Source organism: Python bivittatus, unplaced genomic scaffold, assembly GCF_059951505.1.
Source record: "Python bivittatus isolate LINGU-HERP-01145 unplaced genomic scaffold, Pbiv_v1 ctg000700_np1212, whole genome shotgun sequence".
Lineage (NCBI taxonomy): Eukaryota > Metazoa > Chordata > Lepidosauria > Squamata > Pythonidae > Python > Python bivittatus.
In genome coordinates, this window is record NW_028277098.1 from 44,583,945 (window position 1) to 44,610,619 (window position 26,675).

The window sequence follows — 26,675 nt, forward strand, 5'->3', positions numbered from 1 at the left end:
ACCTGCAAACAGAAGTAGAACGACTATGGCAAAAGAAAGCAAAGATAGTACCAATAGTAATAGGTACCTTGGGTGCAATCCCAAAACATCTGGAGCACCACTTGAGCACCATCGGCATTCACAAAATCACCATCAGTCAATTGCAAAAGGCAGCTTTACCTTGGAACAGCTTACATCCTGCAATGATACTTTTAACACCATCAAACAACAACAGCTGCCTATCCCAGGTCCTTGGGAAGGATTTGATAGGTGGACAAAAATGCCAAAACCAGTCTAAGTATCTGGCTGACTTTGCGACCAACCATAATAATAATAATAGGGCCTTTTCAAGAGCTTGGTACTTAGCGGTTACCATATTTCTGGAAAATTAGAATATGTAAATATAATGATAAACTTTCTAGATCTTTGCAAAAGCATATAATACTATGATTTTGCTAGCTAATCAAACTGTTACTTCTTATAGAAATAATTTAGTTGCTACTACACAGTTTAGCATTTTGTATATTTTTTGCATAATATTATCCAGAATTGGCAACAGTATCACTGTTTTTTTTTTATTTGTCCAGGCTGTTTTAGCTGCCATTGTACTGGTCAACATGTTCCCATTTCTTGAAAAATTTATGGATGTCCCTTACCTGTGGAAACAAGATAAATATGATTTTGTAAGTTTTGCATGACCTATGCAACAAGGCTATCGAGTCAAATGAAACTGGGTAACAGATTAATTAGCATATCAGTAGAGTAAAGTCAGTATGCCAAATACCCTGGATCTTGGAGCTTTGCTAGTCAAAAGAATGAAATTGGGACTAAATTAGATAAGATGACAGAGATCAGATGTACATTTTTGTAAAGACAGAAGTAGGAAGAGGAAAAGAAAAGAAAAGCTTTTCAGATGCCCCAGTTTCCATCAAGATTATGGCACCAAAGGAGAGAGGGTTAATTGGTTTCTCACTGTGCACTTTCTCCAATGCCAAATATTTTAAATATATTTCTAGGGGATACTATAATATGTGTATCAATTCTTAAAAATTATGTCTGAAACATATCTGAAGACTCCTGTTTATTGGGACAGTTCTAGGCTCAATAGCTATGGGAAGACAGATCCTTGATTCATAGCTAGCTAGCTGTTGACATTTCTTGTGTTTCAGATTAAGACCCATTGCACATTGAGACTACAACATACAATAGTTTAGACCACTGCAACACTATTGCAACACTACTTTAACCAGAATTTCTTCAACTTTCTGGATCTCCACTCTGAGTTGTTAGCCTACCTAACAAGGTAGTATCCCCAATGAGGCAGTTGATGGATTTCACAACTTGCTTCATGAAATTTACTTCCTTGTCACAAGTCCTATCCATCATAGCCTTGACCAGAATACTCCAGTGATACCAAAGAGCACTCTCCATAACAGTTGAGTGTCTCCATAACAGTTCTGCCTGATCTCCTAGAAAGAGATACCTCCAAATAAATTATTTAGAACATTAGTTATCCACAAGGTGCGTCATGCTTTTTATCATTAACACAGGTAAAGAGTGTTATATAAGTTTTAACTTTAAATGTGACCATTGCTTATACTGAAGCAGTTGGAAATAAAGTCTCAGAACCTCTTGCATCCAACACAGAAATTTTGAGAGTAGAGTTTTATTGCACAAATAACACTATTCATCTTGCAGGAGAAACCAAATCCTAACTAATCAGAAGGACTCTGCTTCCATGTGAAGGCTATGGTGCTTCCAGGGAGTGCTAGAGAGGTCAGGGTGAATAAGGAAAATATTTTCCTCTTGCTATGTTTTTGTGTATTTCCTTGCCTCTTTTTAAAAAATGTATATCAGTTGGCTTTTTTTTTTTTTTTAGAGTTGTATATATTTTGTCTGGACCTGTCTGTGTGTGTAGTGGTGAAAGTTATAATCACTCTGAGAATAACTGTTATAGTTAAACTGCAAGAAATGGGGGCTTTGTTATATTAACAATGTACTTTGCTTTATGGTTATTAAGTTATTAATAATAATGTTCCTGTTTCTATCTTTTAAAGGGAATTTGGATTGTGACCTTTATGGTTGTCCTCTGCCTTGGTCTGGATATTGGCTTAGGAATTGCTTTGGGATTTGCCTTTTTTATAATAAGTGTCAGATCACACAGGTATTTTTCCTACCATATTGTTGTCTTACTCCACATGCCAAGCTCTAATGTTAACCTTTTCTGATCATTCTACTTTAAGCTAACTTGAACTTTAGGAAAAAATATTTGGTGATAACAACAGCTTTGTAATAAAACCAAATACTTAAGGGAGTTTCCCTTCCATCATCAAGCAGATGATAATCTGCCATCTGATGTTCTAACTCTGGATCTCTTTCACTGAGCAGGGGTAATATTAGTTGCCGGTGCCATTCCTGTTCCTTTTTTAAATCCAAATTGTTTTAGGAGAGATCTCTTTTCTTATATTCGTTCATAAAGATTATTTAGCCCCCCAAACTAATATACTAACACACACTTCCTTGAGAATCTTGCACGTTCGAAGACATATTTGAAAGACTGACATTACTGGTTCAATAATATGACTCAAAAGTAATCTTCTGTGTTAATAGTTGTTTCTAGTTCTCTAATACTTCTAGTTCTCAGTAGGTACACTGAGAAGCTGAGAAGACAGCATCCTTGGTCTTTTTCCCTGAATCGTTTCCTATATTTCAAGCTCTACTTCTAAACCTGTTCTTTCTCTCTGCTCTGTGGTTTTCTGAATATGAGAAATGGATGAGGTTGACACAAAAATGTTATCCCAGAAATAATTACTGTATTTGCTTTACGCTATTTTATTTTAGTTAAGACCCCATGCTGAGAGGCCTTCCAAAAAGCCTCTCCTATAAAATCCCATTTATGAAAAAGTAGAGCCATAGAAACTAGGCTGTGCTTGTATATTTCCACCAAAGTGGTTAGGTAGGTTGGTTTAATTGCTAGATCATTTCTGATTTGTTGGCTAGCCTCAGGACATTAGAGATGGAGCATTTTGCTTGATTAGATATAGTAACAGTCAGTCTTCCCCCAAATGCTGGCTTTCCCTTATCCTTTGCCTTCTATAAAATTGAGAAATCTCAGAAGAAAAAAAAAAAGGAGAAAGAAAAATAAAAAGAAGGAACAAGGAGGGCCCGCCTAAGAACATCTAAGTGGGATGCTCAGACTTTCTTTCTCCAGCTATCCTCTCTATAATGAACTCTGAGCTTATACTGAAACCTAAGAGCTTATTCAAGGTGGTAATAAGTGACTACTTTAACTGATGTACTGATTGTTGCCTTCCTGTGCTTTCCCTTATTTTTCTTTTCTAATACATTCCTTTTTATACCTAGAAATTTGGTTTTATTGGGTAAACAGGGAAATTTCTTATTAAAACCTGTCCCATATGGAAGTCCATGTGTTTCAAAACTGATTCAAGTTTTGTTAAGTTTTGTATTTCTGGTTTTTGGGCAGGAAGTACCAATGTACTTTTAGTTTTGTTTTTCTAGAAGAAACCCTTGGTTGAGAGGACAAAAAGTCCCCATTTGGAAAACTAGGTTATTCAGGACTGATTAATGGCAGCCTATAACAAGAATCATTTACTGGGAAAGCTTTGGAAAAAGGTGTCTGTTAGTGAGGCTTTAAATTACCCTTCCTCCCATTATCACAATTTTATTTTGTATAAAAAAGTTATACCCTGCATTTTTAATGTATATGCACCAACCAGAGTAGCAGGGGTAGGATGCGAAATGAGCCACATATCCAGTGGATAACCTGATTCTTTCTCTTGCTGTAACTTTTGTTTATGATGCATTAATCAGAACAGCATCTTAGTTTTTTTATCTAAATAGAACCGTGGTAAATTTTGAGCAAGGCAAAAGAAACAGAGCTTTCCAGGGCAGTCCTACATGCATCTAACGTAGTCGCCAGTCTCTACTCGGCTCCCACTTGTTAGAATAATTAGCTGCAGGATCATTCTACCTTGTGGCAAATTATTTGGGACAAGTACCAAAACACTTAGCATGTAGCACCAGGGGTGCTAAGCAGTCCCATACTTCGCTGTTTGTGAACTGCTCTTGTACGATATGCAGACCTAAAAAAAAAAAATCATCACCAGTGATTGCTGGTAACCTAATGCAGAAGAAATGACAGCGTCAGAGCAATAACATAATATATTTGTTTTTGGCATGAGCGAGGCCTCTCTATGTTTCACCAAAACAGCTGTTTTCACTGGGTTGGAGAAAATAGGATCAGACTATTTCCTGCCCCTTCCCCATGTAGACATGAGTGGGAAAGATAATACAAAGGAGTCTACATCTCATCTAGATAAGTATAGCGTTCATAGTTCAAATATCAAACAATTCATCATTGTTTCTCCTTTTTCTTTTTTTTTCCAAATAATTTTTATTAAGAATTACAAATAGAAAGAATAAAAACTAATACAAAAAATATAGGAAGACAAAAAGTAAAATACAAAAAAGAAAAAAGTGTAAAAAAGAAAGGAAAAAAAGAAGTAACTTCCCCCTTCATCTCAACAAGTAAAAACAATTTTAATAGCTTATTACCATCTCTTAATAAAACATATACTCTCTTCACCCCATAATTCATCTCTTAACTAAAAACCAAAAGCCTCGTCTTTTAACAATCTTAATTTTTAACGCCTTTAGATATAGTCTTAGAGCTCCTTTTCTATTCATCTTTTTTTTGACCCAAGAAACTTTCAAAACTTTAACAGACCTCTTTGGTATATCCAGTAAGTAAAATTTGTCCCTTTTTAAATCACTTCTCATAAAATCCTTCAAGACTTTAACAGACCTCTTTTGTGGATCCAGTAAGAAAAAGGTATACAAATTGTGTTTCTGGTTTAATAATTGTACATCTCCTTTAAGCAGTGAAACATTCATCAGTTTTGTTTGTATATCCAGTACATCTTTCTCGATATCCTTCTCATTGCTTGACACATTTAAATCCACATTCAAATTAATTTCAAACTTATCCATTGTACCTTGTTCTTCTTCTGTAACTTCATTGACACATGATCTTTCTATCATATCAAGTAATTTTGAAGACCAATATTCAAAAAACATCCATCAAAGTTTTTTGCTCCATTCTTTCTTAACAAGATGAATTTATTGTCCTCTAGCTCCCTCTAGTGTCAAATCATCAAGGTCCCATTATCATGTTTCCTCTTAAAGAAACCCAAACAATTGTAGTTTCCCACAGGGAGAATTCTTCTAATTAATTCAAAAGTATAATTCCAAGTCCATCTGGACCCTTAATCCATTGTTAACTTTCCAAAATCCATATTCTAAGCATCCTTTTGCTGTTTAATCAAAAAAAAATTTTTCCCAGAACTTTAAAAATTGTATTTAGAATGTCTTTCTCCAAGGAAAAAGTAACTCACCTGATGAATACAATAAAACCTTGCCAGTCTGAAGGATCTTAATATTTCCAGTACAATTTTTTTAAAAAATCCAAAAAGTGATTAAGAAATGAGGCTCAGTCAAGCTTTATGTCCTTAAAAGGCTGCGTTACAAGTATGAGCTTGATGGTATCCCTCGACTCCCAGCCCTACTCAACTCATAAGCTGACCACAAAACAATTCCTGTGGTCTACTCATGAGGAGCGGTTGTCTGGAGTCACACAGGTTATCTCAATGATCTCTCCTTCCTCTGGAGAGATTTCACTGGTCCGGACCTGGATCCAGCATTTCCTCATAAACACGGTCCCACTGTCAGCAGGACATCAGCTTGCCATGGTGCTCACCAGAAGTCCATTGTTTTTCCTTTTTCTCTAAGGAAATTATTTCAGACATATTTCCACGGTGGGGAGATGGGTTGGAAAATTGGATCCATTGACTTTATTCTGTTTCTAAGGAGAAAGGAGATCCAATTTATACCTTGTTTCAGAATGAAAATGATGACATTGGGTCAGATTCCAAACACCAATATTTATCGCAGTTTCTCTGACTACAATGAGGTAAGAGGGAGATAAAATATATACTTTTTTTTTTGCTATAATCATTTTCTGTTACTAGCATACCAACAGCTGACAGGTCCAGATAAATTAATTCCAGAAATGATAGTGTCAGGCTCACACAGAGACAGTGATGAACATGGCTAGAAACAATTTTAACTGCATTTCATGAAATGATAGCCATAACCATTGACAGCTTCTGAGTGAGCAGGGAAGGTAGCTTAGAATTTACTGTATACCCAGGTGCATTGTAAACCTTTTGCGCTCTTTGAAGTCAGGACTTGGATTTCCTCGTATCACCAGTGCTCATAATGTTCATTTATGACAGATGTTTATGTATATTGTCTGCATTCCAGCTCTGCCATTCAGATAATTCCATCAAGTTAAGCTGAAATTTTCCAGCCACTAACTAAGCCCTTACTCCTATTTTGATAGGGCATTATAATTATCACTATTATGATTGGTAAAGAAATGTCATACTTCAAAAAGCAGAGTTGTTGGCATCCTAACAGCAATACTGAAAAACATATCCTAACAGACTATAATTAATGGTTGTAGTGTGTACAACTTCCTATCATCTTCTTAACCTAATATCAGCCAGGAAAATAGATTTTATTAATACCAATTTTATTAATCATATTTGATTTATTCATTATCTAAATGCTGTTTTATATGCCTAAGTGTACCTGGTATAAGACTGTGTTAAAAGTGCAAATTAATTTTCTACACAAACTGCCATTTCATTAGTAAATAATTTCAAGAAAATTGCTGAAATAGTTATATACTTAAATCTTAAAATACCTATTTAGATACTTGTTAAAACATTATCTTTCTATAATAAAATCCTACTACAAGTCTAGAGTCAGCAATTCATGATTTCGTTTGGTTTTTTCCTACCAGAGGCAAGATCAATTGTGGGGTGTGTGTGTGTTTTCCAAGCATGCATCCTTATTTAGCCAAAGTGGCATCGTATACCTGCAAGGAGATAATAGCATGATACTTGGGGGATATCCAGTATGTTCAACAATCCTGTGTAGCAGCTTGGGAATATGCACTGTTGGTTAGAATTCCAAAGAATTCCATGCCATGTAGTAACATTTTGAAAAGGCTCCACATCTAAAGAGTTTTATTTTGTTTACTTTTTAGGCCATGGAGGTTCAGGGTGTGAAAATATTCCAGTGCTGTGCTTCTATCTCATTTGCAAACATGAAACATTTCAAAGCCTACATTTTAAAAAAGGTAAATTATGCTCTCCTAATAAAGCAGTTCAGAAGCTCTGCCCTCCTAAAACAGCAGTCTAACCCTCTTTCTGTTTCAGATGGATATGAAGGCGGTGCCCCTGGATGAAAATGAGATGCGAGCCTTGATCTCAGTCAGTATGTCCAGTGTTAAAGGACAGAACAAGGACTTAAACTGTACCTGTGTTTGTGATCCACCTGAACCACTACCCAGGGTCAGAGGCATTTCTTGTCTGCATGGGCATGCACATGTTTTACTCAAAACCGTTTGTAATTCTTACACAAATAGCAGTGAGGCAAATGCTTTCAATTTCCTTATGTTGAAACCTACAGCCATATAAATAGGGAATACATGCAGAAAAGATTAAGAATGTGTTCAGCCTATCCTTTCCTCCATAGAATAACCCATATGTTGTCCAAAGTGTGATTTTGCTAATGATCTCCAAAGCAGACCCACCCACTTTTCCATGCTATGTTTCTGGGAGATGGTTTAAACCCTGTCCCAATGTGAAAGAAAAATCATAACTCCAGTCTTCTGATGAATCCAGATATCGAGCAGGGAAGGACCAGCAGGAGGAATGCCCTCCCTGCCATTTCTAAGAATTATTTCTCACTGGGATGGAATTAGTATGGATCACCCAGTGGCTCCTGTAATTCTCTCTCTCTGTAATTCAGGAACATGGCAGAGGGCTGGAAGACTTCAGATGATCCTTAACCCTTCCCAGCTTACTCCTTGCCACTCTACAATTTCTTCTTAACTTTCTTGTCACCAGAATTTCTTTTGGATAGTCAGGAAGCAGGAGGGAATTCTGATGTTAGGTTTCTTCCCAAAAGTTAAAGCCCTTTCTCCAAACTCTAGGGGAGAAATCTGAGAAATCTTGTGGCTGAGATGATAAATATGTCATTAAATTGAGAGTGGCAGAATGTTTAAGCGTATGAAAATGCTGAGTCTGTAAAGAGCAACAGGAAATACAAAATGATTTACAAGATCACCCTATTCTGTTCTAGAATCTCTAACTCTTGCATTCTAGGTACCTTACAGAGAGAAACTTCTAAAGCGAATTCATACTGCTAATGAATCATTTTCTGCTTCTTCTTTGGCCTTGGTACGTTGGACAAGAAATGAGAGTAGATATTCTTCTGATGTACAATACATCCAATCCCCAGCAAGAGAAAGGGCATATGAGTATGCAAAGAGGAAAGAAGATCTGAATAAAATGTGGTTTTGTTCAGAACCTCCTTTAACAAGATCTACAACTCAGTTGTACACACTTAACTCAGAGTGTGCAATGCATGTGATTCACACTATTGTTTTAGACTTCAGCATGGTGCACTTTGTTGATTTACAAGCTTCTTGTTTATTACGGGAGGTAAGTCACTTGCTTTGCTTTATAATTTTATTAATCTATAATTTTTATTTAGTATATACATGAAGAAGACTGTGTTTGGAATTTATAGATGTATATTTAATGAGAAAGATCGACTACAAGCAGCATGGCCAAATATAACCAATATGTCTATTTTTACAGTTCCTTCATCTATACATTATTTTTCTCACAGAAACAAAAAGATGCTCTGCATACTTATATTTAGCCATCCAGTTTTGAAGGTTCCCTTTCATAAGTATATGGTCTAGCTAGCTAAATATGCAATACATGTTTTAAAATAATGTGATTATGAATCTCAATTACAAAAGAAATTACAAAGTGATGAAGAAACTGGATGAATAATGTGGCCTTCCAGATACAAGCAAAACTGATGCTTTCCCAAAATGTTAAGACATCTAATTTATAGCATAAAGATTTAAAGAACACTTATTTTAAAATTCTACAAGTAGTCCGAGGATACTGATGCTGTAACTTGAGCAGAAAAGACAGAAGATAAAACAAAACTGAACAAGAGAAATGTTAAAAGAAATATTCTAAAATATTGAAAGTAGAAATAGTTACTGAAAGAAGTTATATCATCAGCAGAGTGATAATGTACAGTTGTATACAGTTTTCATTTTATACAGCTTTAGTATCAGTATAATTTGTTAACAGTTGAAACCAAAAAGAACATGCATTATAATGGAAGGTTTGTCCAACAATTTATGCATTACATTATCACAGATCTGTTATGTTAATATTATCACTTTTTATTAATTGCTTACTACTAAGCAAGAAAGCATCACCTGAGATTATGGGAAAATATCATTAATATACATATTTATAACAGGAAAACATAAATGAGAGTGCATTTCTTCTACAACGTGTTGTGTGGTTTTTAACCTAGTTTTCAATCTTAATCAACCTTCAGATATGAATTTCACTTGGTTTAGTTTCTCTCCAGAATAGAAGCCCATCAACGGAATGAATCATGTTCAGATACTAGAGTATAAAATTGTGGGATTAATATCCAAGGCAGCATAAAGCAAAAATTGTGAAAGATTTCATGCAGGAAGCACACAATACAGTTTGTCCAAATATGAACAGAAGTGTGTCCCTAGTGCATAATTTGAGTAGCTAGTCCAGGATGAATCCACATTGTCTCCTTTTTGATTAGAGAAACATATGACCTTGGTTGGGTCTTTTCCACCTCAATGAACAAGACAATAGAATAAGGAATAGGTTTTGGTTAATCCACAACAGCATCAATAACCCAATACACTACAGGAAATCAATCACAAGAACCTCCAATTCCTTCTGCTATCTAGAGAAGCTGGTTGTGAAAGCTGAATGACTGGTCTTTGTGACAATTGCAAAGCCACTCACCTACACCACACAGAACTGCCTCAAGTTTTCATAAAAAATAGATTTGCTTTTTAAAGACATACTACTAAACAAACATATTCATTACTTCACCCCCACTGCTTCTATTTGGACTCTGGGTAGATTTGCATGGATATTTAGTAATCAACTATCTTACTTTCAATAAGTGTTAATTATTTAATATGGGGGGTTTGGGCTGTTGTTATGATATAAGCAGGCCTGAGATATATTTGCAAAGTGAATTAAGGTATAGCATATACAGATACAGATATACATGTGTGTATATACAGTATTTGGCTTAGAAATATAAGATAGGTGCATTGTTTCTGGACATCCCATGCATGACATTGCTTATTGAAGAGGTATAAGAATTTATATAACACTCATGAGTGTAAAGGACACAACTTAAACTTCACCAGATTTTTGAGCTGATGACCTGCAAACGAAAAATAGATTCATCATGGTGGGAGTACCCTCAGCTATCAAAATCCCAGCCAATAGGGCTATGCTGGTTGGGAACTGTTAGAGACTTAGTCCCCATGCATCAGATTGGAGAAGGCTGTTTTATCAAACTGTATCAGCCTATGACAGTGAAATTATTACTAATTATTATATAATGGCTTCCTTCTATAGCTCTGTCATGTCTTTCAGAACATCGGAATCACAGTCCTGATAGCTGCCTGCCATCGTGAGTATAGGCACAGTAATTATCTATGCAGCAATTGTGGCTATAGCATGAACCATAAAATAAATAAATAAAACCCCTTTTTAAAAAATCATACAACTGCTTATAATATTTCTGCCTTTTTATCTCACAGCCACTGTAATAAAAACTTTTGAAAAGCATGATTTCTTTGACCAGTGTGTTACTAAAGCCCGGTTCTTTCCTACTCTGCATGATGCAATACTCTTTGCTATGGAGCCAAATCTCTTCGAAGAGATTGTTCCAGTGGAAGCCCAGAATGCAACACCTGTGGAAATGTTAGCAGAAGTGCATTTAGATGATGAAAAGGTATAACATTTCATGAAGGTTCATGATAAATGTACTGACATGATCAATACTGGAAAGCCTTCATTTCACTCCATGAATTATTGCTTTATTATATTTACAAGGTAGATCTCTGAGTAGGCACAGGTGATTTGCAATTATTTTTAGTTCATCCCTAGGATTCTGCTGAGCATTTAAGTTGTTCTGCCTCATGCTTCATGATTCCAAATTCAGATTTCTTCCTGTCATTGACATAATATTCTTCAAGGTAATGAACCTTACTGGTTCCCACCATCCCTAGATTGAATATGTCCACGATGATTATTATACTGCTTATCCTCCTGCCGCCTGTCAACTATGACACCCAACTGTTTCTTTTCAACACCTAGGAAAAGCCAGTAAAAATTCTCCAACTAGAATCTTTAATGAATTTAAACACAGCTGAGATGCTCCTTGTTAAGCTAAACGTACAGAGCAGGACTGCTTGTACTAATTTTGCCAATGTGCTGATTTTACTAGCCTCACCCTGATGGTTGCACATTCAGTGAAACACTTATACAGTAAAGGAACATCCATATACAGTATACAACCCTGATTGTGAAGTACTTCTAGAGCACCAACATGAAGGCAACTACACAGTACCTCTTTATAGCTGCTGTACTGAAAATGAAGACATCAATGAAGAGGGCAGGAGGGAATGTTACTGTGTTGTGGTAGGACCCTTGGATATATTGCCTTTTCCCCTCCTCAAATTTAATCTATGTACAGAGCAAATCTATGCAGGGTTCATATTATATAGGATGTAGCGTATGAAGTATCTTTTCACATAAACTTTCTCAAGCATGATCTACCCACTGACTTTATAGTTTTCCTCAGAGTGATGAGCTTACAGCTCAGGTGCAGGCCTTTGATGTTATTTATTTTTAAGTAACTGGGAAAAGGATTGCCCCCTTGGTCAACATGAATAATGTCCTTCCCTTTAAAGGTTGCTTTCTGTCTTAACTAGATAGAGTGAACTAATTATTTTAACTTTGCCAAATTATTCCTTTATCTTTCTGGAATTATAGCAAAGGGCTCTTCTGTATGTTGCATATGTAAGAACTTTGTAATATTCAATTTGGTGGATAAGAAACATGGATGTGTGTGTGTATGTGTATGCGTATGTGTATAAACTTCTGTACATGTAGGCATTATGCATATTTCTGTATGTTTCAGGATGTAAGAAGCTACCGGTCTGGGAGAAGTAAGCAATCAGATAGGAAGAGTCAGCAGTCCAATGGGATCAGAGACAGCCCTTCACCCAAAACTGTCCGAAGTGAAACATACATTGATGAGCCCATTTCTGATCTTTTCCGCACATTTTCTCTCCAGAGTGACTTGGGGGGTGCCTCTCATCATCCTGTTGAAACATCTCCCCTTGAGGACAATGAAGATGATCAAGAATGGGAAGGAAAATGGAATTATTCCAGAGATGCATAAATTATGAGATCCATTCAGATTAGCTAAATAAGCAGTGGCAAAAATATGATGCAGTTCATCTGGACCATTTTTCCTCCTTGCAGCCCCCTGGGCTTTTAAAGTAATATCCTGGGTTAAATCATTAGCCCTTTTTTTGTTGACATTAATGCAAAATGATACAACATTTATAGAACTGATAATCCATTGAGAGAGAGAATATATATTTTCTTTAAAAATGTAGCCTTTTGACTAGACAATGAAATTGGCTGTAAAGCTATAAATGTGAAAATAATTTATTATTTAATTGATTAATTCCCAGTTTTTTTTTTACTGTGTATCTTCCCATAAGAAATTTCTTATTTAACTGCATATGGTTTGCAGTCTTAATAACAGGGCTTAGATAATAGATTGTGAAAGTATAGACGCAGCCATATTTTAGACTCCAGTATATAGACACCTGGGATCTGATATGCAAATATGATTATTCTCCAAGGCAGTATATTTAGGTCAGCTTCAAGGAATATTTTTATGACTACATTCATGAATACCATAATTCATATTTTTACACACTGCATTTCTTACATTGAAGCCTGTTTCAAATCCAATAGGCTGAAAGCTACCTATAAATGTTATTTAAAGTAACATACCCCCTCTTCTCCCAACACAGTTTTCACCATGGATATAATCTAGCACACTTCACTGATGATATGGTTGCTGATGCAATCAAGGATGGGAACTGTCCAGCTCTTACTGATCATCTTGGCTCCTGCAGACAAATTCCCTTCCCTTGATTGCTAGGAACTGTCCTCCGTGTCATTTTGGCTTTAGATGCAAAGGAGATTAGACATATGTCTTTCAGAGAGGCATCTGTATGTGCAATACCTGATCAGCACTTTCCAAAGCCATTGTCAAATCTTATGTGGGCTCCTTATAAACACAAGTTTAGCATTCTTTGGAAGGTGACTAGTCCTGTACTGTATAGGAGGTTGATTTAACTGGGAAAGAGAGCTGTGTTCTGCCATATGTTTATTGCTGTTAACAACATAAGCAGTGCCCTGCCGGATTGGACCCTTGGCCCACCTACTGTTCTTACAGTGGCAACCAACTGTACAAGGAAGCCCACTGAGCCACCAGTGAGTACATTACAGATTCTTTGCTGCTTCAGCAAACAAGAGGCCTCACACAGTCATAACTGTATTGTTTTTATTACTTTAGTGAGAGGGGGCAGTGTAATTTTGTCTATTCCATTCCAACTCTACAGCTATCCACCAACTACTTCCAGGTACTGCTAGCCACAAAAACAAAAGTAGACTTGCTGCCAGCACTGCCATTGCCTTGCAGCACTAGACAAGGCTGAAGCTCACATGTTATCAGTCATTCCCTCCTGCTTCACAATATTTGTCAGCCAGGCTTTTTTGGACATGGGTTTAGTCCTCTTCCAGAAGAAAGCTAGATCTGTGTTTGGAAATAACCCAACTGACACAAGCATGAATAACCTCCAAGCCTGAAACCTAACAGTAAGACAACTTGACAGATCACTGAATACACATTCCAAGCCCCAACCTACAATTACCCAACTCTGCCCTGCATAGGAGACTGATTATTGTTTTTCTGCTAGCGGGTAACACTTGGAGGGAGAGGAAGCAAAACCAGGAAAAGCCACCAATCAGTTTCCTTTGGTTTCACATTAAAACGGTCAGGATAGCATAAGTCACTGGCCTTGTGACTGTGTTACAACAGGGTATGGCAATCAGGGCACCACATTTTATCCTGACATACTCTTCTGCTCGCTTACAGTTTGGTAGATAGCGTTGCAATGTGTCCTTGGAGTGTTATCTAAACTATTCAATTATATAAAATATGATTTTTGTATCTTGTATGTGATTCTGGCTAATTGTTTGTTCAATAATCCATGGTTAAGTAAGCTATGGCTTAGAGCACTAGATGAACTAGGTTATACACTAGTAAAGTTCTGCTGCGTTCACAGGTGATAATTCTTTGATTGCACATATCACCTTCCCATTTGTATACATCAATTAAAATGAAAAACAAACATATGAAACAATATAAAAACTACTAATATTTAAGACAAAAATTCCTTAGGACATAGTCCAACACTTAGTATTTCACTTTTGGGGAACCATACAAGGAGCATTGGGCTTCTAGTAATTCCTTGCTGAGGGTTTACTGAACATCACAGCTTTACTTGAAAGCTTCTTAGAAGCACATTGAACAAAACAGATGCTTTCTGTGTCTCATGTACACAGTCCATTTGTTTATTATATTGTGCTTCTTGCATGCATTATCTGACAATTGTGCATATAGGGTTATTCCAAAGAGTATATTTATTCTTTCAATTTAAAATGAGAAACACTGCCAAGATTTTTTAAAGATTTAAATTTTTTTCAAAGGGTTATTTAATGGACCATTGTCACTTACGTATTTACCTTTTAATGGTAGAAAGATGTTTTTCTGTCTATGGAATGCAAAGGAAGCTCACAAACACAGGTCTCAATTACATAAGAACCCCTTTTTATTATTGTTCAGTCACTGAAAATTCCCCAGTCTTTTCACAGTGTGATAAGCAGAGTTGGTCCCATTCCAAATAAAGTTATTTAATTTTTAGTAACATCATTACTATGAAAGAAAAGTGTGGATGATTCTAGACAACAATTAAAGTTATATTTATATAAATTAATGCTTCACTAGGGCAAGCCTTTTTCAGTACTATTTATGAGAAAAGGCAACTATTCTTGGGTCATGTCCATCCGATGCAGAATCTGAAGGTTGGTGACATGCATCTGGAAGGGCATCAAAGAGCAAATGCCAAAAGCAGCATTGCAACTCTTCTCTTTTTTTCTTTTTCTTTTTTTAGAAAAAAATTAAGTAGTGCTTGAAAAAAAGCAGGAGAGTTTTTAACAATATGGATTCAACAGTCTCTTTTCATTCATAAGAAAGTCTGTCCAAGAACTGAAGAACCTTTGATTCAGACAGTGGGATAGATTATTTTCAGCAATTCATCCTTCCCTGCAGCTTCCCTCCACATAGTGTATCTCATGTGTAGTTCTTGATATCTCACAATCTCCCACAGCAAATCTGAGTGTTGCAAGGGGAAAGGGGAATCAGTGAAAATCACAGCATTAGTATACTTCTGGAGCAACCTATAGTTGAATGAAACCCCATTCACAGATTCTTGAGATATACTGATTTTCAGGAATGCATAGGTGAGTGAAAGCTTTCAGTAAGTGAGAACACAGCTTATGTGGAAGTGTGCTACATTTATCTAGCATGAACATTGCTTCTTACAGCCACACTCAGGCTAAGATCAAGTTTTCCTGTTCTGGTTTCTGTTTTATAAATGACTCTCATGATAATGTTCATGATAGAAAGTAGCTACCGATAAGATTTATTTAGGCAATTATATCTGAACTGAAATTTGCTGCCTAGAAATCCTACATGGCATTTCATCTCACTAAAATCAATCAGTGATTTATAAGGAAAATAAATAAAACCTAGCCTTTCATTAGTTCTACTTTTCTTCTTAGATATCAATTTCTCTCTGATTTACTCAGAAAATGGATTGAACATACTGTTAAGAGAAACAAATACTCATATTTAGGGGATGGAAGCTAACTCGGGTTGGCCAAAGTTATTTCTCTGTGGGAATATGAAGAGCTAGAACAATGATCCAAAAATAGAAATACAAAAAGGTACATTTGCAAAAAATTAGAGTTCCTCTTTTTTCTTCAGAATGAGTTTCCTCACCAGTTCAGTCACATGAGGTTTTATTTCTTCAATAGTGACGGTAGAGTCCCAAGCATTTACCACTTTCCCATTTGGATCCACAAGGTATTTCCAGAAGTTCCAAGTTGGCTCTTCTCCAGTGGATTCTACATAAAAAAATAAAGTATAAATATCAGAGGTGGGAATCACCTATAATACTTTAATTTTGCCTATTTGCAATCTTAAAAGACACGTAAGATTAAAAGAGAAATGTGATTGTCCAAAGGAAAACTAATATTAAATAATACAGACGTAAAGATTAATCCAGATCTTGGAAGTGTCGGCTTTGGCTTAGAAGACAAAAGTGTTCAGTGCTTCAACAAAATAGCCCTGCCTTAAGCATTTAATGGAACATCTGAAGAAAATAGAAATTTACAACTGCAGTTGATCATTCATTCACATATTTTTAACATTTTTTCCACAATTGGTGCCTTTTAGATGTGTTGGACTACAATTTCCATCATCGTTAGCCATCATGGCTGATAGGCAAGTTTTTCCTTCATCCTTTTTCCTTATCTCCATCTGCCTTCCTCCCCCCCATTTTTAATTTTCTTTTTTTCCTTTTCTCTCTCTCTTACTCCCTTTGGTAAATTAAAGCAATAACAAATGCTTTTTAAAAAGATTTGTGCCATGCTAAATTTTTTCAAAGCACATTATGCTGAGTTACATGCGATTCAGAAATGTGGTACTATGAGATAAAAGACAAGGCAACTAAATTTTGCTGAACTCCTATTCACCTCCTATTGATTTCCTGGGATATAAAATAAAAATTGAAAATAATAACAAAAAAAATCAAAACTTCCATTTATTTTACTATATAATTTTAAAAGAAGCAAAGTAATTATTTTTGAACTCAGTTACTAATCTTCCCCCAACCTCTCAGATGTAAACTATCATTGATAGCTATCATAAAACTTTTACAATTTTCAATGAATAACAATAAAGTTAGTATTTGCAGCTGATTCAACCTATCTGCAATACTCACCAATTAAATATTTAAAGGCTGGATTTGCCCCAATGCCCTTCACTGCTATCTTGCTGAACATAGGAAAGGAAACACTATATGTTTGTCGGACAAAACTCTCAATTTCATTATTACTATTGGGTTCTTGCTGTCCAAACTGATTGCAGGGAAACGCTAGCACATTAAAATGATAGGAGCCAAGTTCTCTCTGCAGCTTTTGTAAGGCTCTGTAGTGACTGTCGGTATATCCGCACTCACTTGCAACATTGACAACTAATGTTACCTAATAGAAGAAATAACAAAAATATAAATCATAACACATTCCACTTCCAGAAGTATAGCATCCTTTACTTCCTATACATCCTGTTTTCAGAAGTATAGCAGCTTGAGAAGAATAATATTTTGCTTTCAGACCTCAGTTACTGTTTTGCTAATTGCTATAATACATACATACTGATGAAGTAATTAACTGGATCCTTTTGAGACCCATATCTAGCTTGTTTGAAACTGGGTATGTCTGCAGATTATTTTTTCCCCCTCTCTTCACCAATGGAACACATTAGCCATTGTTCTGTGGACAATTGTCTTATAAAATGAGTAATTGTCTGGTAAAGCTTTTCCTGTACAACACAGCTTTATTCTGATGAATACCTTTTGGAAATGAGAAGCATCAGTGGAGGAGAGAGAAAAAAAATCACAGCCTTACCCCTTTGAATGGGCATGTGATATGGAGGCACATATGCATAAGAAGAGTAGGGTTTTGCATGCCTGTGATTGCCATCTTGACTTTTTTGACCCCCCCATGGATGCCCATGACAGCAATGCATGTCATTTCTGAAAGTTCTAATATGCTACAGTCAGTTTATTAGAGAGATATATGCTCATTAAATCAACCCTTGTACCTTTAGGCATTAACTAGAGAAGAGACAAGCTGTTCTTGTAGACCTCAGGACATAGGTTGCCCATCCTCAACTAGAAATTTGTTTGCACTGTAACCAAGGCTATCAATGGCATTTTATCTTCTTTCTGAATAATAACATTTCCTTATCTGGATTAAATGGAGCCTATTGGTGCTCTTCTGAAACACATGGGTTTCCATTTCAGAATGGAAACAACTCAGGCATTTGGGCCAGGATGTTAGATGGACTTGTCCTGGGAGATGGAATATATGTGGTTATATCTCAACTGTATTATGGTTTTTGTTGTTGTCCTTAGGATATTATGATTTGTATTGTGCTTGTGATCACATTTTGGTGAATTGGGCAGCCATATAAATCTTTAAACAACTAAATAACTATTTTTTAATAGGGCAACAATGAGAAATGGTTGCAAATGGTTCAAAATCCTGTAGATAATAGGTAAGCAATAAAGAATCTTATCTGAATAGATAATAAATAATCTATTATGCCACTTGCAATCCATAAAATGAAACATGGATTTCTCATGTACCAAGAGAGTTATGAAAAAGCCATTCAACTACATAATCCACCAGGGCTCTGACTTAAAAAAAAATCTTCCACAACATTTACTTATTTACGGGATTTATATCTGCCTTTTCACCAGGAACTCAAGGCAGCATCCCTTTTCCCCCACAAAACAACCCTGCCTAGTGGTCTGGGACATGAGAGAGAAGTGGCCCAAAGTCACCCAACAAGCTTCCCTGGCTGAAGATAGACCTGAGTCTCTCCAGTCCTAGTCCAACACCTTCATCACGGTGCCACACTAGCTCTTATATCAGGTTTGAAAGAGTAAAATTCCTGCATCAGAACAATACAGGAAGAGTTCTTGAATGATTAATTTAGAGGAAGTGAAGGTAATGGATTCATTACCTGGAAAATAATTATTTTCAGTTTTATTTTTTGCTAGTGTTCCTGAAGAGGCTGCAGTGAAACAATCTGACTTCACACCTTAGTGGTTCCTTCTTTCTAGTTTGGAAGTTGGAGAAAGGGATAAGGAGAGAAAAGCACCTTTTAAGCTACTTTGAGATTTAAAACTTTTAATTCTGATTTGGATATTCAAATTACAGTTGCATGTCAAAGTTTAGGTATATCTGATCAACTTGTAGGTTTCAATTCCTCCCTAAGTGAACAGAGGCTGACACCACCTCTACACAGTACAGAGCTAAACTTAATATCTTTCTGCACATTTGAGTGCATACTTATAATTTATGTGCAGTCATTTACAAATTCAAAGTAAAAACTTGACAGGTGCAGAAGTCTGGATACCCTTTCAGTCAGTACTTTGTAACACCTGCTTTGGCAGAATAACAGCTTCTAAACATTTCCTGTAACCAGTTAGGGGTCTTTTTATTTTTGCTTCGGGAATGTTTTCACTGATGAGCAAATACTCCAACTTTTCTAAACATGCAGGTTGTGAATGTTATTATGTCCCCTTTCAACAATCATGGGCTCTTCTAAGTAGTTTTCCAAGCACTTGAAATTCACTCTTACAATTCACTCTTACAAAGCAAAGGAAGGTTATTTTAAAAATCTCTAAATATTTCCAGCTGGCAATTTCAACTGTGAAAAACTATCCTCTAAAGTACTTAGAGGAAAGAAAGAGAACCATTTTTAAATGGGCTTCCCATAATAACTTGGTTATTATTACTGAAAAACTGAAAGGAGATCTCAAACTTCTGCAAGGAAGAATAGGAGAAACATCCAAAAGAATAGAAAGACTCTTAGTTAGCTACAGGAAAATTTATTTTCTGCCAAAGAAGGTGTTACAAAGTACTGTCAACTGTAACTGCCATATTTATTGTTTTTCGTTTTTAATTTTGACTCTAAACAACTGTGCCTACATAGTAATTATGTAATCAAATTTGCAGGAAGGTGACATATTTAACTTTATACCATGTGAAAGTTGTGTCAGTTTCTGTTCACTTTAAGGTTTCATTCAAACATACAATTTAATCGGGGATGACTACACTTTTACATACAATTATGCAATTAATTACCTGTGATTAATTTCATATGCCATTTTTGGGGTAAACTATGTGAAGTAACAGAAGTGGTAATAGGGCTTGGGGGTGGGGGCAGAACATTTTCTATCCTGGAATCATCAATTTTTGAACTGTGTGTGTTTTTCTAAATGACCACTGAAGCTATTAAATCCTAATCTAACTGAAGGTAAAACAACAACAACAACTTTATTTATGGTCTGAGACCAAATAAATAAATAGGAAGGATTCTAATTTGCCAATGAGCGTCTATACCTGAATGGCGTTAATATATCAAATGGCAACCTTCCCCAACCAGTTGCTCTTCAGATACATTGTTAGAGTTATTTCTCACATGGTCAGAGGAAAACCACCTGATATCTGATCTGGCCATTAGTAAAATAAAATAAAATAAAATAAAATAAAATAAAATAAAATAAAATAAAATAAAATAAAATAGACAGAAATCAGGCATTCTGCTCAAAAGTGAAGAATATGTTGCCTTCCTGCAAATTTGATTATGTAATTACTATGTAGTAATTATAACCAGCAAATAGCAGAGTTTGGGTGAGAGAAACATTGAGTTCACTGAGTCACTGAATTCTGTGTAACTTGTTTTTGGTAAAGAACAGAGGTTGAATTCTTTTGCAATGGCTTCTTAGCCTGTCTCCAAGAAAAACTCCTTATCAGAAGCTCCTGGATTCTTGTGTGCCACTGAATTGTTCCCAATCCAGCATGCTAGGGATAAGCCTGCCATGCATCAGGACTACAGTTCCCAGGATTCCTAGTCAGCATCATCAGCTGCTGTGTTGAGTTGTGATTCTGGGGGCAGGGGTGGAGCTTATTTGGAAAGCCAGATTACAGGAAGGTTACTATATGGCTAACCAGAACTTGTAAAGGACCAGCTACAGTACTGGATGATAAATATGGAAAATCTGTGCTTTGATATGCCATCAGAGAAACTGTGAATTTAGAACTGTCCCTATCTTTTAGTTCATCCTTTCAGTCTGAGGAAGCCAACAGCCCTGCTGGCTAGAAATAATGGGATTTGTCATCCCACATGCTTTAAGTGTAGTAACTATAGCAAGCTCATGGTAACAGCTGAGAGTTAAATTACTATCAATGTGATTAACATATCAAATCTGAATGTGAATCACGTTTGCCATCTAGTGGACATTGTAACCCCACACTTTGTACTTCCAAACATGTTGAAACTGTGCATTTAATGTGTGTATTAAAACAAGGAATTGAGAATGAAACAAAGCATACTGTAAGTTTGTAACCCAGGAAAAGGAGAACAATTACTGTATATGCAAAGCAATGTATTCTCTACATTTAGTTTGTGCTCAGAATATATATTACCAAGCATTCTGATCACTTGAATTATCTCTATAGATATATGAGGGAACTGGAAGAAATCATGGCATGCAATATTAGAAAATATATCAGATGGTATTATAAAAAGAACAAGATATGGAATTCAATCTGGGAAGTAACTGTGAAATTGTTAACTCTCTCTATATATATATATATTTCCTTTTAAGCATCCTTTCAGGTGTTACTTTCATTATGCAATTGCTGACTTTACAAGTGACTTTATGAGAAGTTGCCAATTTCGACTTATAACTTTTATATTTCTTCTATCTTTCTTTCTAAAAAATCTACTATGGAGAGAAATATGGAATAGCTGAACTATGGTAATGCTAGGAAACCTTCATCTGGAATTAGCCAAGTACTTTGCAGCTCAGTGGGTGACTTTGAGTCAGTTAATGTTGTGAGGATAAAAGTGAGGATTGACTGTTAATGCTACCTTGCATTCCTTAGAGGAAATATAGGATATAAAAATAACAAATTCATTAAAGGTGTTCGTAAATGTTATGTTCCTGGGCAGTGAGAAATGTAAAGAGCGTATTGGTAGAAACTGAAGTATTCTAAGTGGTAGATAGCTTCTGCCATTTAGGATCAACCATCAAGAGTAAAGGAACCGGTGGTCAAGAAATATACCACAGACTAACACTTAGTAGAGTAGCAAGGAAGACCTTGAAAAAGCTATTCAGAGGCTGGGAGATGTCTATACCTACAAAGATCAGAATGGTGCAGGCTATGGTTTTCCTTGTGGCAGTCTATGGAAGAACAAGATGGACTTTGGAGAAGCAAGATAGAAAGAGTATTGATGCTTTTGAATTGGTGTTGGAGAAGACTCCTGAGAATATAATGGATAACTAAGAAAACAAACAAATGCATCATCGAACAATCAACCCAGACTTCTCACTGAAAGCACAAATGACCAGGCTCAAATTATCATTCTCTGGACACACTATACGAAGACAAGGCTCTCTAGAGAAATCTCTAATGCTGGGAAAGAGGGAAAGAAAAAGAAGAGGGCAACCAGCAGCAAGATGGATGGACTCAATTACAGCAGTAGTGAAAAGCTTAAAGAACCAGGCTGGGAGCAGATTATTCTGGAGAAAATCTATCTAAGAGCCAACACACAATCAATCAATCATTCAATCAGCCTCCTTTGAGTCAAGCTTGACTTCAGATAACTTCATGGACACATCCATGTGGTCTTTTTGATAATGGTATAGAAACGGTTTGCCATCTTGGGGTTTTGTTTTGTTTTTTTACTTCCCAATCTAGACAACTCTGTGATTTCCTGATGTTCCACCCATACTTATATATGCTATACTGCTTAGCTTCTGAGACCAACCAAGGTCATACATTTTATTACCTAGCTAGGCAAAGTAATCTACTAGGGAGCTGATAAAATAAAGATCATCCACAATGACAAATAGGAAAATACTTTGGAATATATTTGGGGAGTAGTGGATCCTATCCCAATGCATTTTTCATAATTCATCAAGAGCTGCATGCTTAATCTTGGATAGTATAAACAACCAGTTTTATATCAGACTGTTTGCATTAAAGATTGGATAAAGACTTTTTATTTGTAGATTGATAACTATAGTACAATAATGTTCTGTGAGTTCTTAAATTAGTACCCAAAATGCAACATAAATGCCCCAAAGCATCTCATTGTCACTGAGTATTTTTTTTCTCCACAGGAACTCAATAAGTGGTAATGATAGTGGTTGTATGTATGTGAGTGTGTGAGAGAGAGAAAGAGCATAAAAGCCATGCATCCTGGTTTAATTTACTCTTACTGTATAATGAATCATATACACATATTTGGGTATGTAGTAAGATGAGAGGAAAATAAATGCAGGAAGTAAAGATAGTAACAATTACTGTTATTCTCAATCCATTCAAAAAGTCACTTCAATGAACTACGTTTCTATGCACTGAGTCCTAATTAATTCTTAATTAGGCCATAATTTAAATTAAAATTAAGACCTTGGAATACCTATTTACTTATTTGGTTTCAGTTGTTAAATAAAGATGTTGCTGTTGTCATCACCATCATCTCCTATTTATATTAGTACAGTAATTAAGAGCTTCAGCAGGCAGTAATTTTAATGTAGATCAATATACATTATGGTAAGATACTCTATACAGGATTACTTTACTTATCTGCATGGATTTGGAACCATAATTCTTTGTGCAATTCATTAAAGTGATCCTACTTCAAACACAGTATTTGTGTTTTCCATGTTACTCCTAAATCTCTAACTAGAAGCTCAGTATATCCCTGTGGAGCGTATTGAGAAAGTATCCTGCATGAGCCCCTTTGCAACAGATAAGTAGGAGCTGGCAGACATTCATATTAGGTTAATGGAGATTTTCTCAACAGGCTAAGAAATAATAACATTTACTGCTAACTATACTTATGCATTTGACTACTCCTTGATCCAGTTGCTGCCATTCTTCCCCCATCCATGTATAGGTAATTTAAGATTAAGGTTTTGTCAATGTGATAAACCAGATTCTACTTCACAATTTATGGCATAACCATTCCACTTAGGGAATGTTCTTAATAAGAAAAAAAGGGGGATAAGTTAAATTAAATTAAATATGATAATCTTTCAGGTGCCACAAGACTCTTTCTTTCTAGAAACATTTTCAAAGGCCTGTATATATACTAGGTGTAAGTATCTCAGTTTCTTCCAGATGTTTTGGATTATAAATCCCATAATCCTTAAATTTAGGCTATACTTGGTCTTATGGGAATGGTAGTTCAAAAACATCTGAAGAGCAAGATACCTTAATTTCTAGTAGAAATATGGTGATGTTTGCAACTTCAATATTAGACTCACAAATAAAAATAATTTTCAGGCAGGTTTTACCTCATGTACTGTTTAACAATTGTATGCATCAAATATACGTTTCTTAGCTGCTATATGGTAAAAACTTCTCTAGTTTTACTTAAAGTCATATCTCTAGAAAGAGTTACATTCAACTTCTGAGTTCTAAATCATTAGTTCTAAGTGATTTAATTTATATGGATTTTCTTCAGACTAACCTTCTACATCACAAAAACTTCCAGGGTTAGAATTCAAATGAATAGTTATTTCATTAGTTGTTTTTTTTTTTTTTTAAGAAATCCGACTCTGATGCAGCAGCTATCTTTGTACGTTGGAACCCACTCCTCTTTCTCCATCCCAGTTAATCAATTGTTTGGTTTGGTTTTGTGTTAAAGAAAGCAGATGGTTTGCAACGTAGTTCGGTAAATCATTTAAAAAAGACTACAAGTAGATGCCAATCCTACGCCTTCGTCTCGCGTACTCAGAAACATGCTCGAATGCGAGGCGAGGAGTTCGGCCCGCCTGCCACGTAGACGCAGAACCGGCTGTTCACAGAAAGCAGAAGGAGACTCGCGCGCACACGCAGAAAGAGAAAAGGGAAAAGATCCGGCTGTAAACTTTTTAATAGAGCTTTACAGAACCGTAGGCGCAAAGCCGCAGACAACCGGGAGCCCCAACAGGCCATCCCTCCCGCAAACCCTCCAAGGCAGTTCAGTGCGCCTTCTCCTTTTTCCCGTCCGTCATGCAGGCATGCCGAGAAGTCTCGCTGGTTAGTCGGTGCAGCAGAGGCGGATCTCCTTCGCAGACTTACCGAGCCTCTGTACTTGTCCAGGGAGACTAGTTTGCCCCTGATGTTGACCACTTTAAACGAGTAAAAACTGTCCTCTTTCTGCTCGGAGGCAGAAAACGCCACGAACAGCAGTCCTCCTATGACGATCAGCATGGCTATAGGGATGAGAAAAAACTTAGGAAAGGAAGAGCCAGTTTTGTGCTCCACGCTGTCCTCTGGATCTAACATACTGCACAGCTTTCAATTGACGTCCTCAGTACCGCAAAGCATTACGGGAAAGAAGCTGCGGCTGCTGGAGTGAAGGAAGGAAGGAAGGAATAAAGCAGGTTTTTCTAGATATAACGGAATCATCTTCTTGAGTGAAGAGTTCGTCTATCAAGGACCTGATTTTATAAAGAACATCCCCAAATTTATAGCAATGCATTTCTTTCCTAGTTCCAACTGAAAATGTATGATATACTGCACAAGCAATTGAGTTTTCAGAACTCTTTATTGAGCAAGAGCATAGAACAATGATGGGAGAGCTCTTTAGAAACTTTGCTTTATGATTTTCAGCTAAATTGATATAGACTATGACCAGTGAAACCCTGGTTTATCATCCAGAGACAGTAGTCCTATACTTTCAGTCACTAGATGCCTGTGTTGAGGTGAACTGTCAAGCTTAAACATTATATCCAGTTCACTTTAACCATTAAGGATTAATGTTAAGTACTAAGAAATCAAAGAAACAGAATATCTCTGCTACTTGATCAGTTCACAAGTTCACATCAACCTGCAGGTTCAGAACAAGCTTAACAAAAGCAAAAACATTTAGCCATATTTAGAAAAGATCCACTGCAATGTATTGGACATTAATTAATACATGCTCATTTATTTCAGTGTATATCTAACTATAAATCTAAATCCAAACAAACAAAACTGAACAGTAGTGTTAAAGTGCAACATTACTCTTTTTGTTATTAGTGTTACTGGTTTCTTCCTGCATTTCAGTGGAAGTTTCTTATGTCTTTGGTTTTTGTTTTGCTAAGCGCTTTTGTCAAAAGGATTAGAGAACTGCCACCAAATTTTTTGTCATTATTGCAAATGCAATAAAAAGTTCATAAAGCCACATTGTATTATGAAATATATCCTTTTAATCAATATAAAGGATTAATTCAAATTTCAGTGAGATTGTCAGCTCAGAGATTATCTAAATCAGTTCTGGGCCAACAGTGATGAGTCACATATTTACCTGATTTTCAAGGTCAACTAATTCCTTACCAGCAGTTCTCTACATCCTGCCTGAGCTTTATATAACAGATGCTTAAGCAGCATGCCTCTCCGTAACTGAAATGGTCAATCAGCAAAATTGTCCATCATGCAGCTATATTTTTTTCAGCACAAAATATACCATGAAATATACCAAACCTATCAAAAATAAGTATAATACTACAGATATGAAAGGATTTTCCAAATGTACCTTGAGTTTAGTTCTTTGGCCAATTAATAAAAATAATGAATTCAATACTTTCAGACTTGGCCATGGTATTGTGAGAAAAATGAATCTTTGGGTGAAAAAGACAAGTTTTTAGAGGCCTCAGATGAATGGGATCGCCTTAA

General features: G+C 36.1%; 2 protein-coding genes across 4 annotated transcripts in view; one reads left to right on the plus strand and one right to left on the minus strand.

Annotated features, from left to right (window-relative positions):
• SLC26A8 (solute carrier family 26 member 8) overlaps positions 1-14,192 on the plus strand; it is a 33,199-nt gene extending 19,007 nt beyond the window's left edge. The window contains exons 9-17 of the mRNA XM_088153376.1: positions 567-662; positions 2,037-2,143; positions 5,899-5,968; positions 7,112-7,204; positions 7,284-7,418; positions 8,235-8,573; positions 10,587-10,641; positions 10,772-10,965; positions 12,157-14,192. Coding sequence (XP_088009502.1) covers positions 567-662; positions 2,037-2,143; positions 5,899-5,968; positions 7,112-7,204; positions 7,284-7,418; positions 8,235-8,573; positions 10,587-10,641; positions 10,772-10,965; positions 12,157-12,420 — 1,353 coding nt within the window. The 3' untranslated portion in view covers positions 12,421-14,192. The remainder of the gene's footprint in view (positions 1-566; positions 663-2,036; positions 2,144-5,898; positions 5,969-7,111; positions 7,205-7,283; positions 7,419-8,234; positions 8,574-10,586; positions 10,642-10,771; positions 10,966-12,156) is intronic.
• GPX7 (glutathione peroxidase 7) lies at positions 5,749-25,337 on the minus strand. 3 transcript variants are annotated; one of them, XM_025175856.2, is made up of 4 exons: positions 25,098-25,337; positions 17,168-17,429; positions 16,165-16,289; positions 5,749-5,860 (listed from the first exon to the last, which is right to left on the minus strand). In XM_025175856.2, exons 1-4 carry the CDS (start codon positions 25,302-25,304, stop codon positions 5,792-5,794), a joined length of 663 nt encoding a protein of 220 aa, XP_025031624.1. In that variant the 5' UTR covers positions 25,305-25,337; the 3' UTR covers positions 5,749-5,791. The 3 variants fall into 3 exon arrangements, with proteins under 3 accessions (XP_025031624.1, XP_025031625.1, XP_007442568.1); XM_025175857.2 differs by lacking the exon at positions 5,749-5,860 and adding an exon at positions 14,909-15,495 and having other exon boundaries at positions 25,098-25,323; XM_007442506.3 differs by lacking the exon at positions 5,749-5,860 and having other exon boundaries at positions 14,912-16,289; positions 25,098-25,322.
• Positions 25,338-26,675: the final 1,338 nt, after the last annotated feature.

Excerpts from the sequence above, each read along its gene's own strand:
- GPX7 (XM_025175856.2), bottom strand. The coding sequence starts at position 25,304 with ATGTTAGATCCAGAGGACAGCGTGGAGCACAAAACTGGCTCTTCCTTT. Across the intron at positions 17,430-25,097 it reads TGGACAAGTACAGAGGCTCG|GTAACATTAGTTGTCAATGT; the intron begins GTAAGTCTGCGA and ends TTCTTCTATTAG. Across the intron at positions 16,290-17,167 it reads AGCCTTTAAATATTTAATTG|AATCCACTGGAGAAGAGCCA; the intron begins GTGAGTATTGCA and ends TTTTTTATGTAG.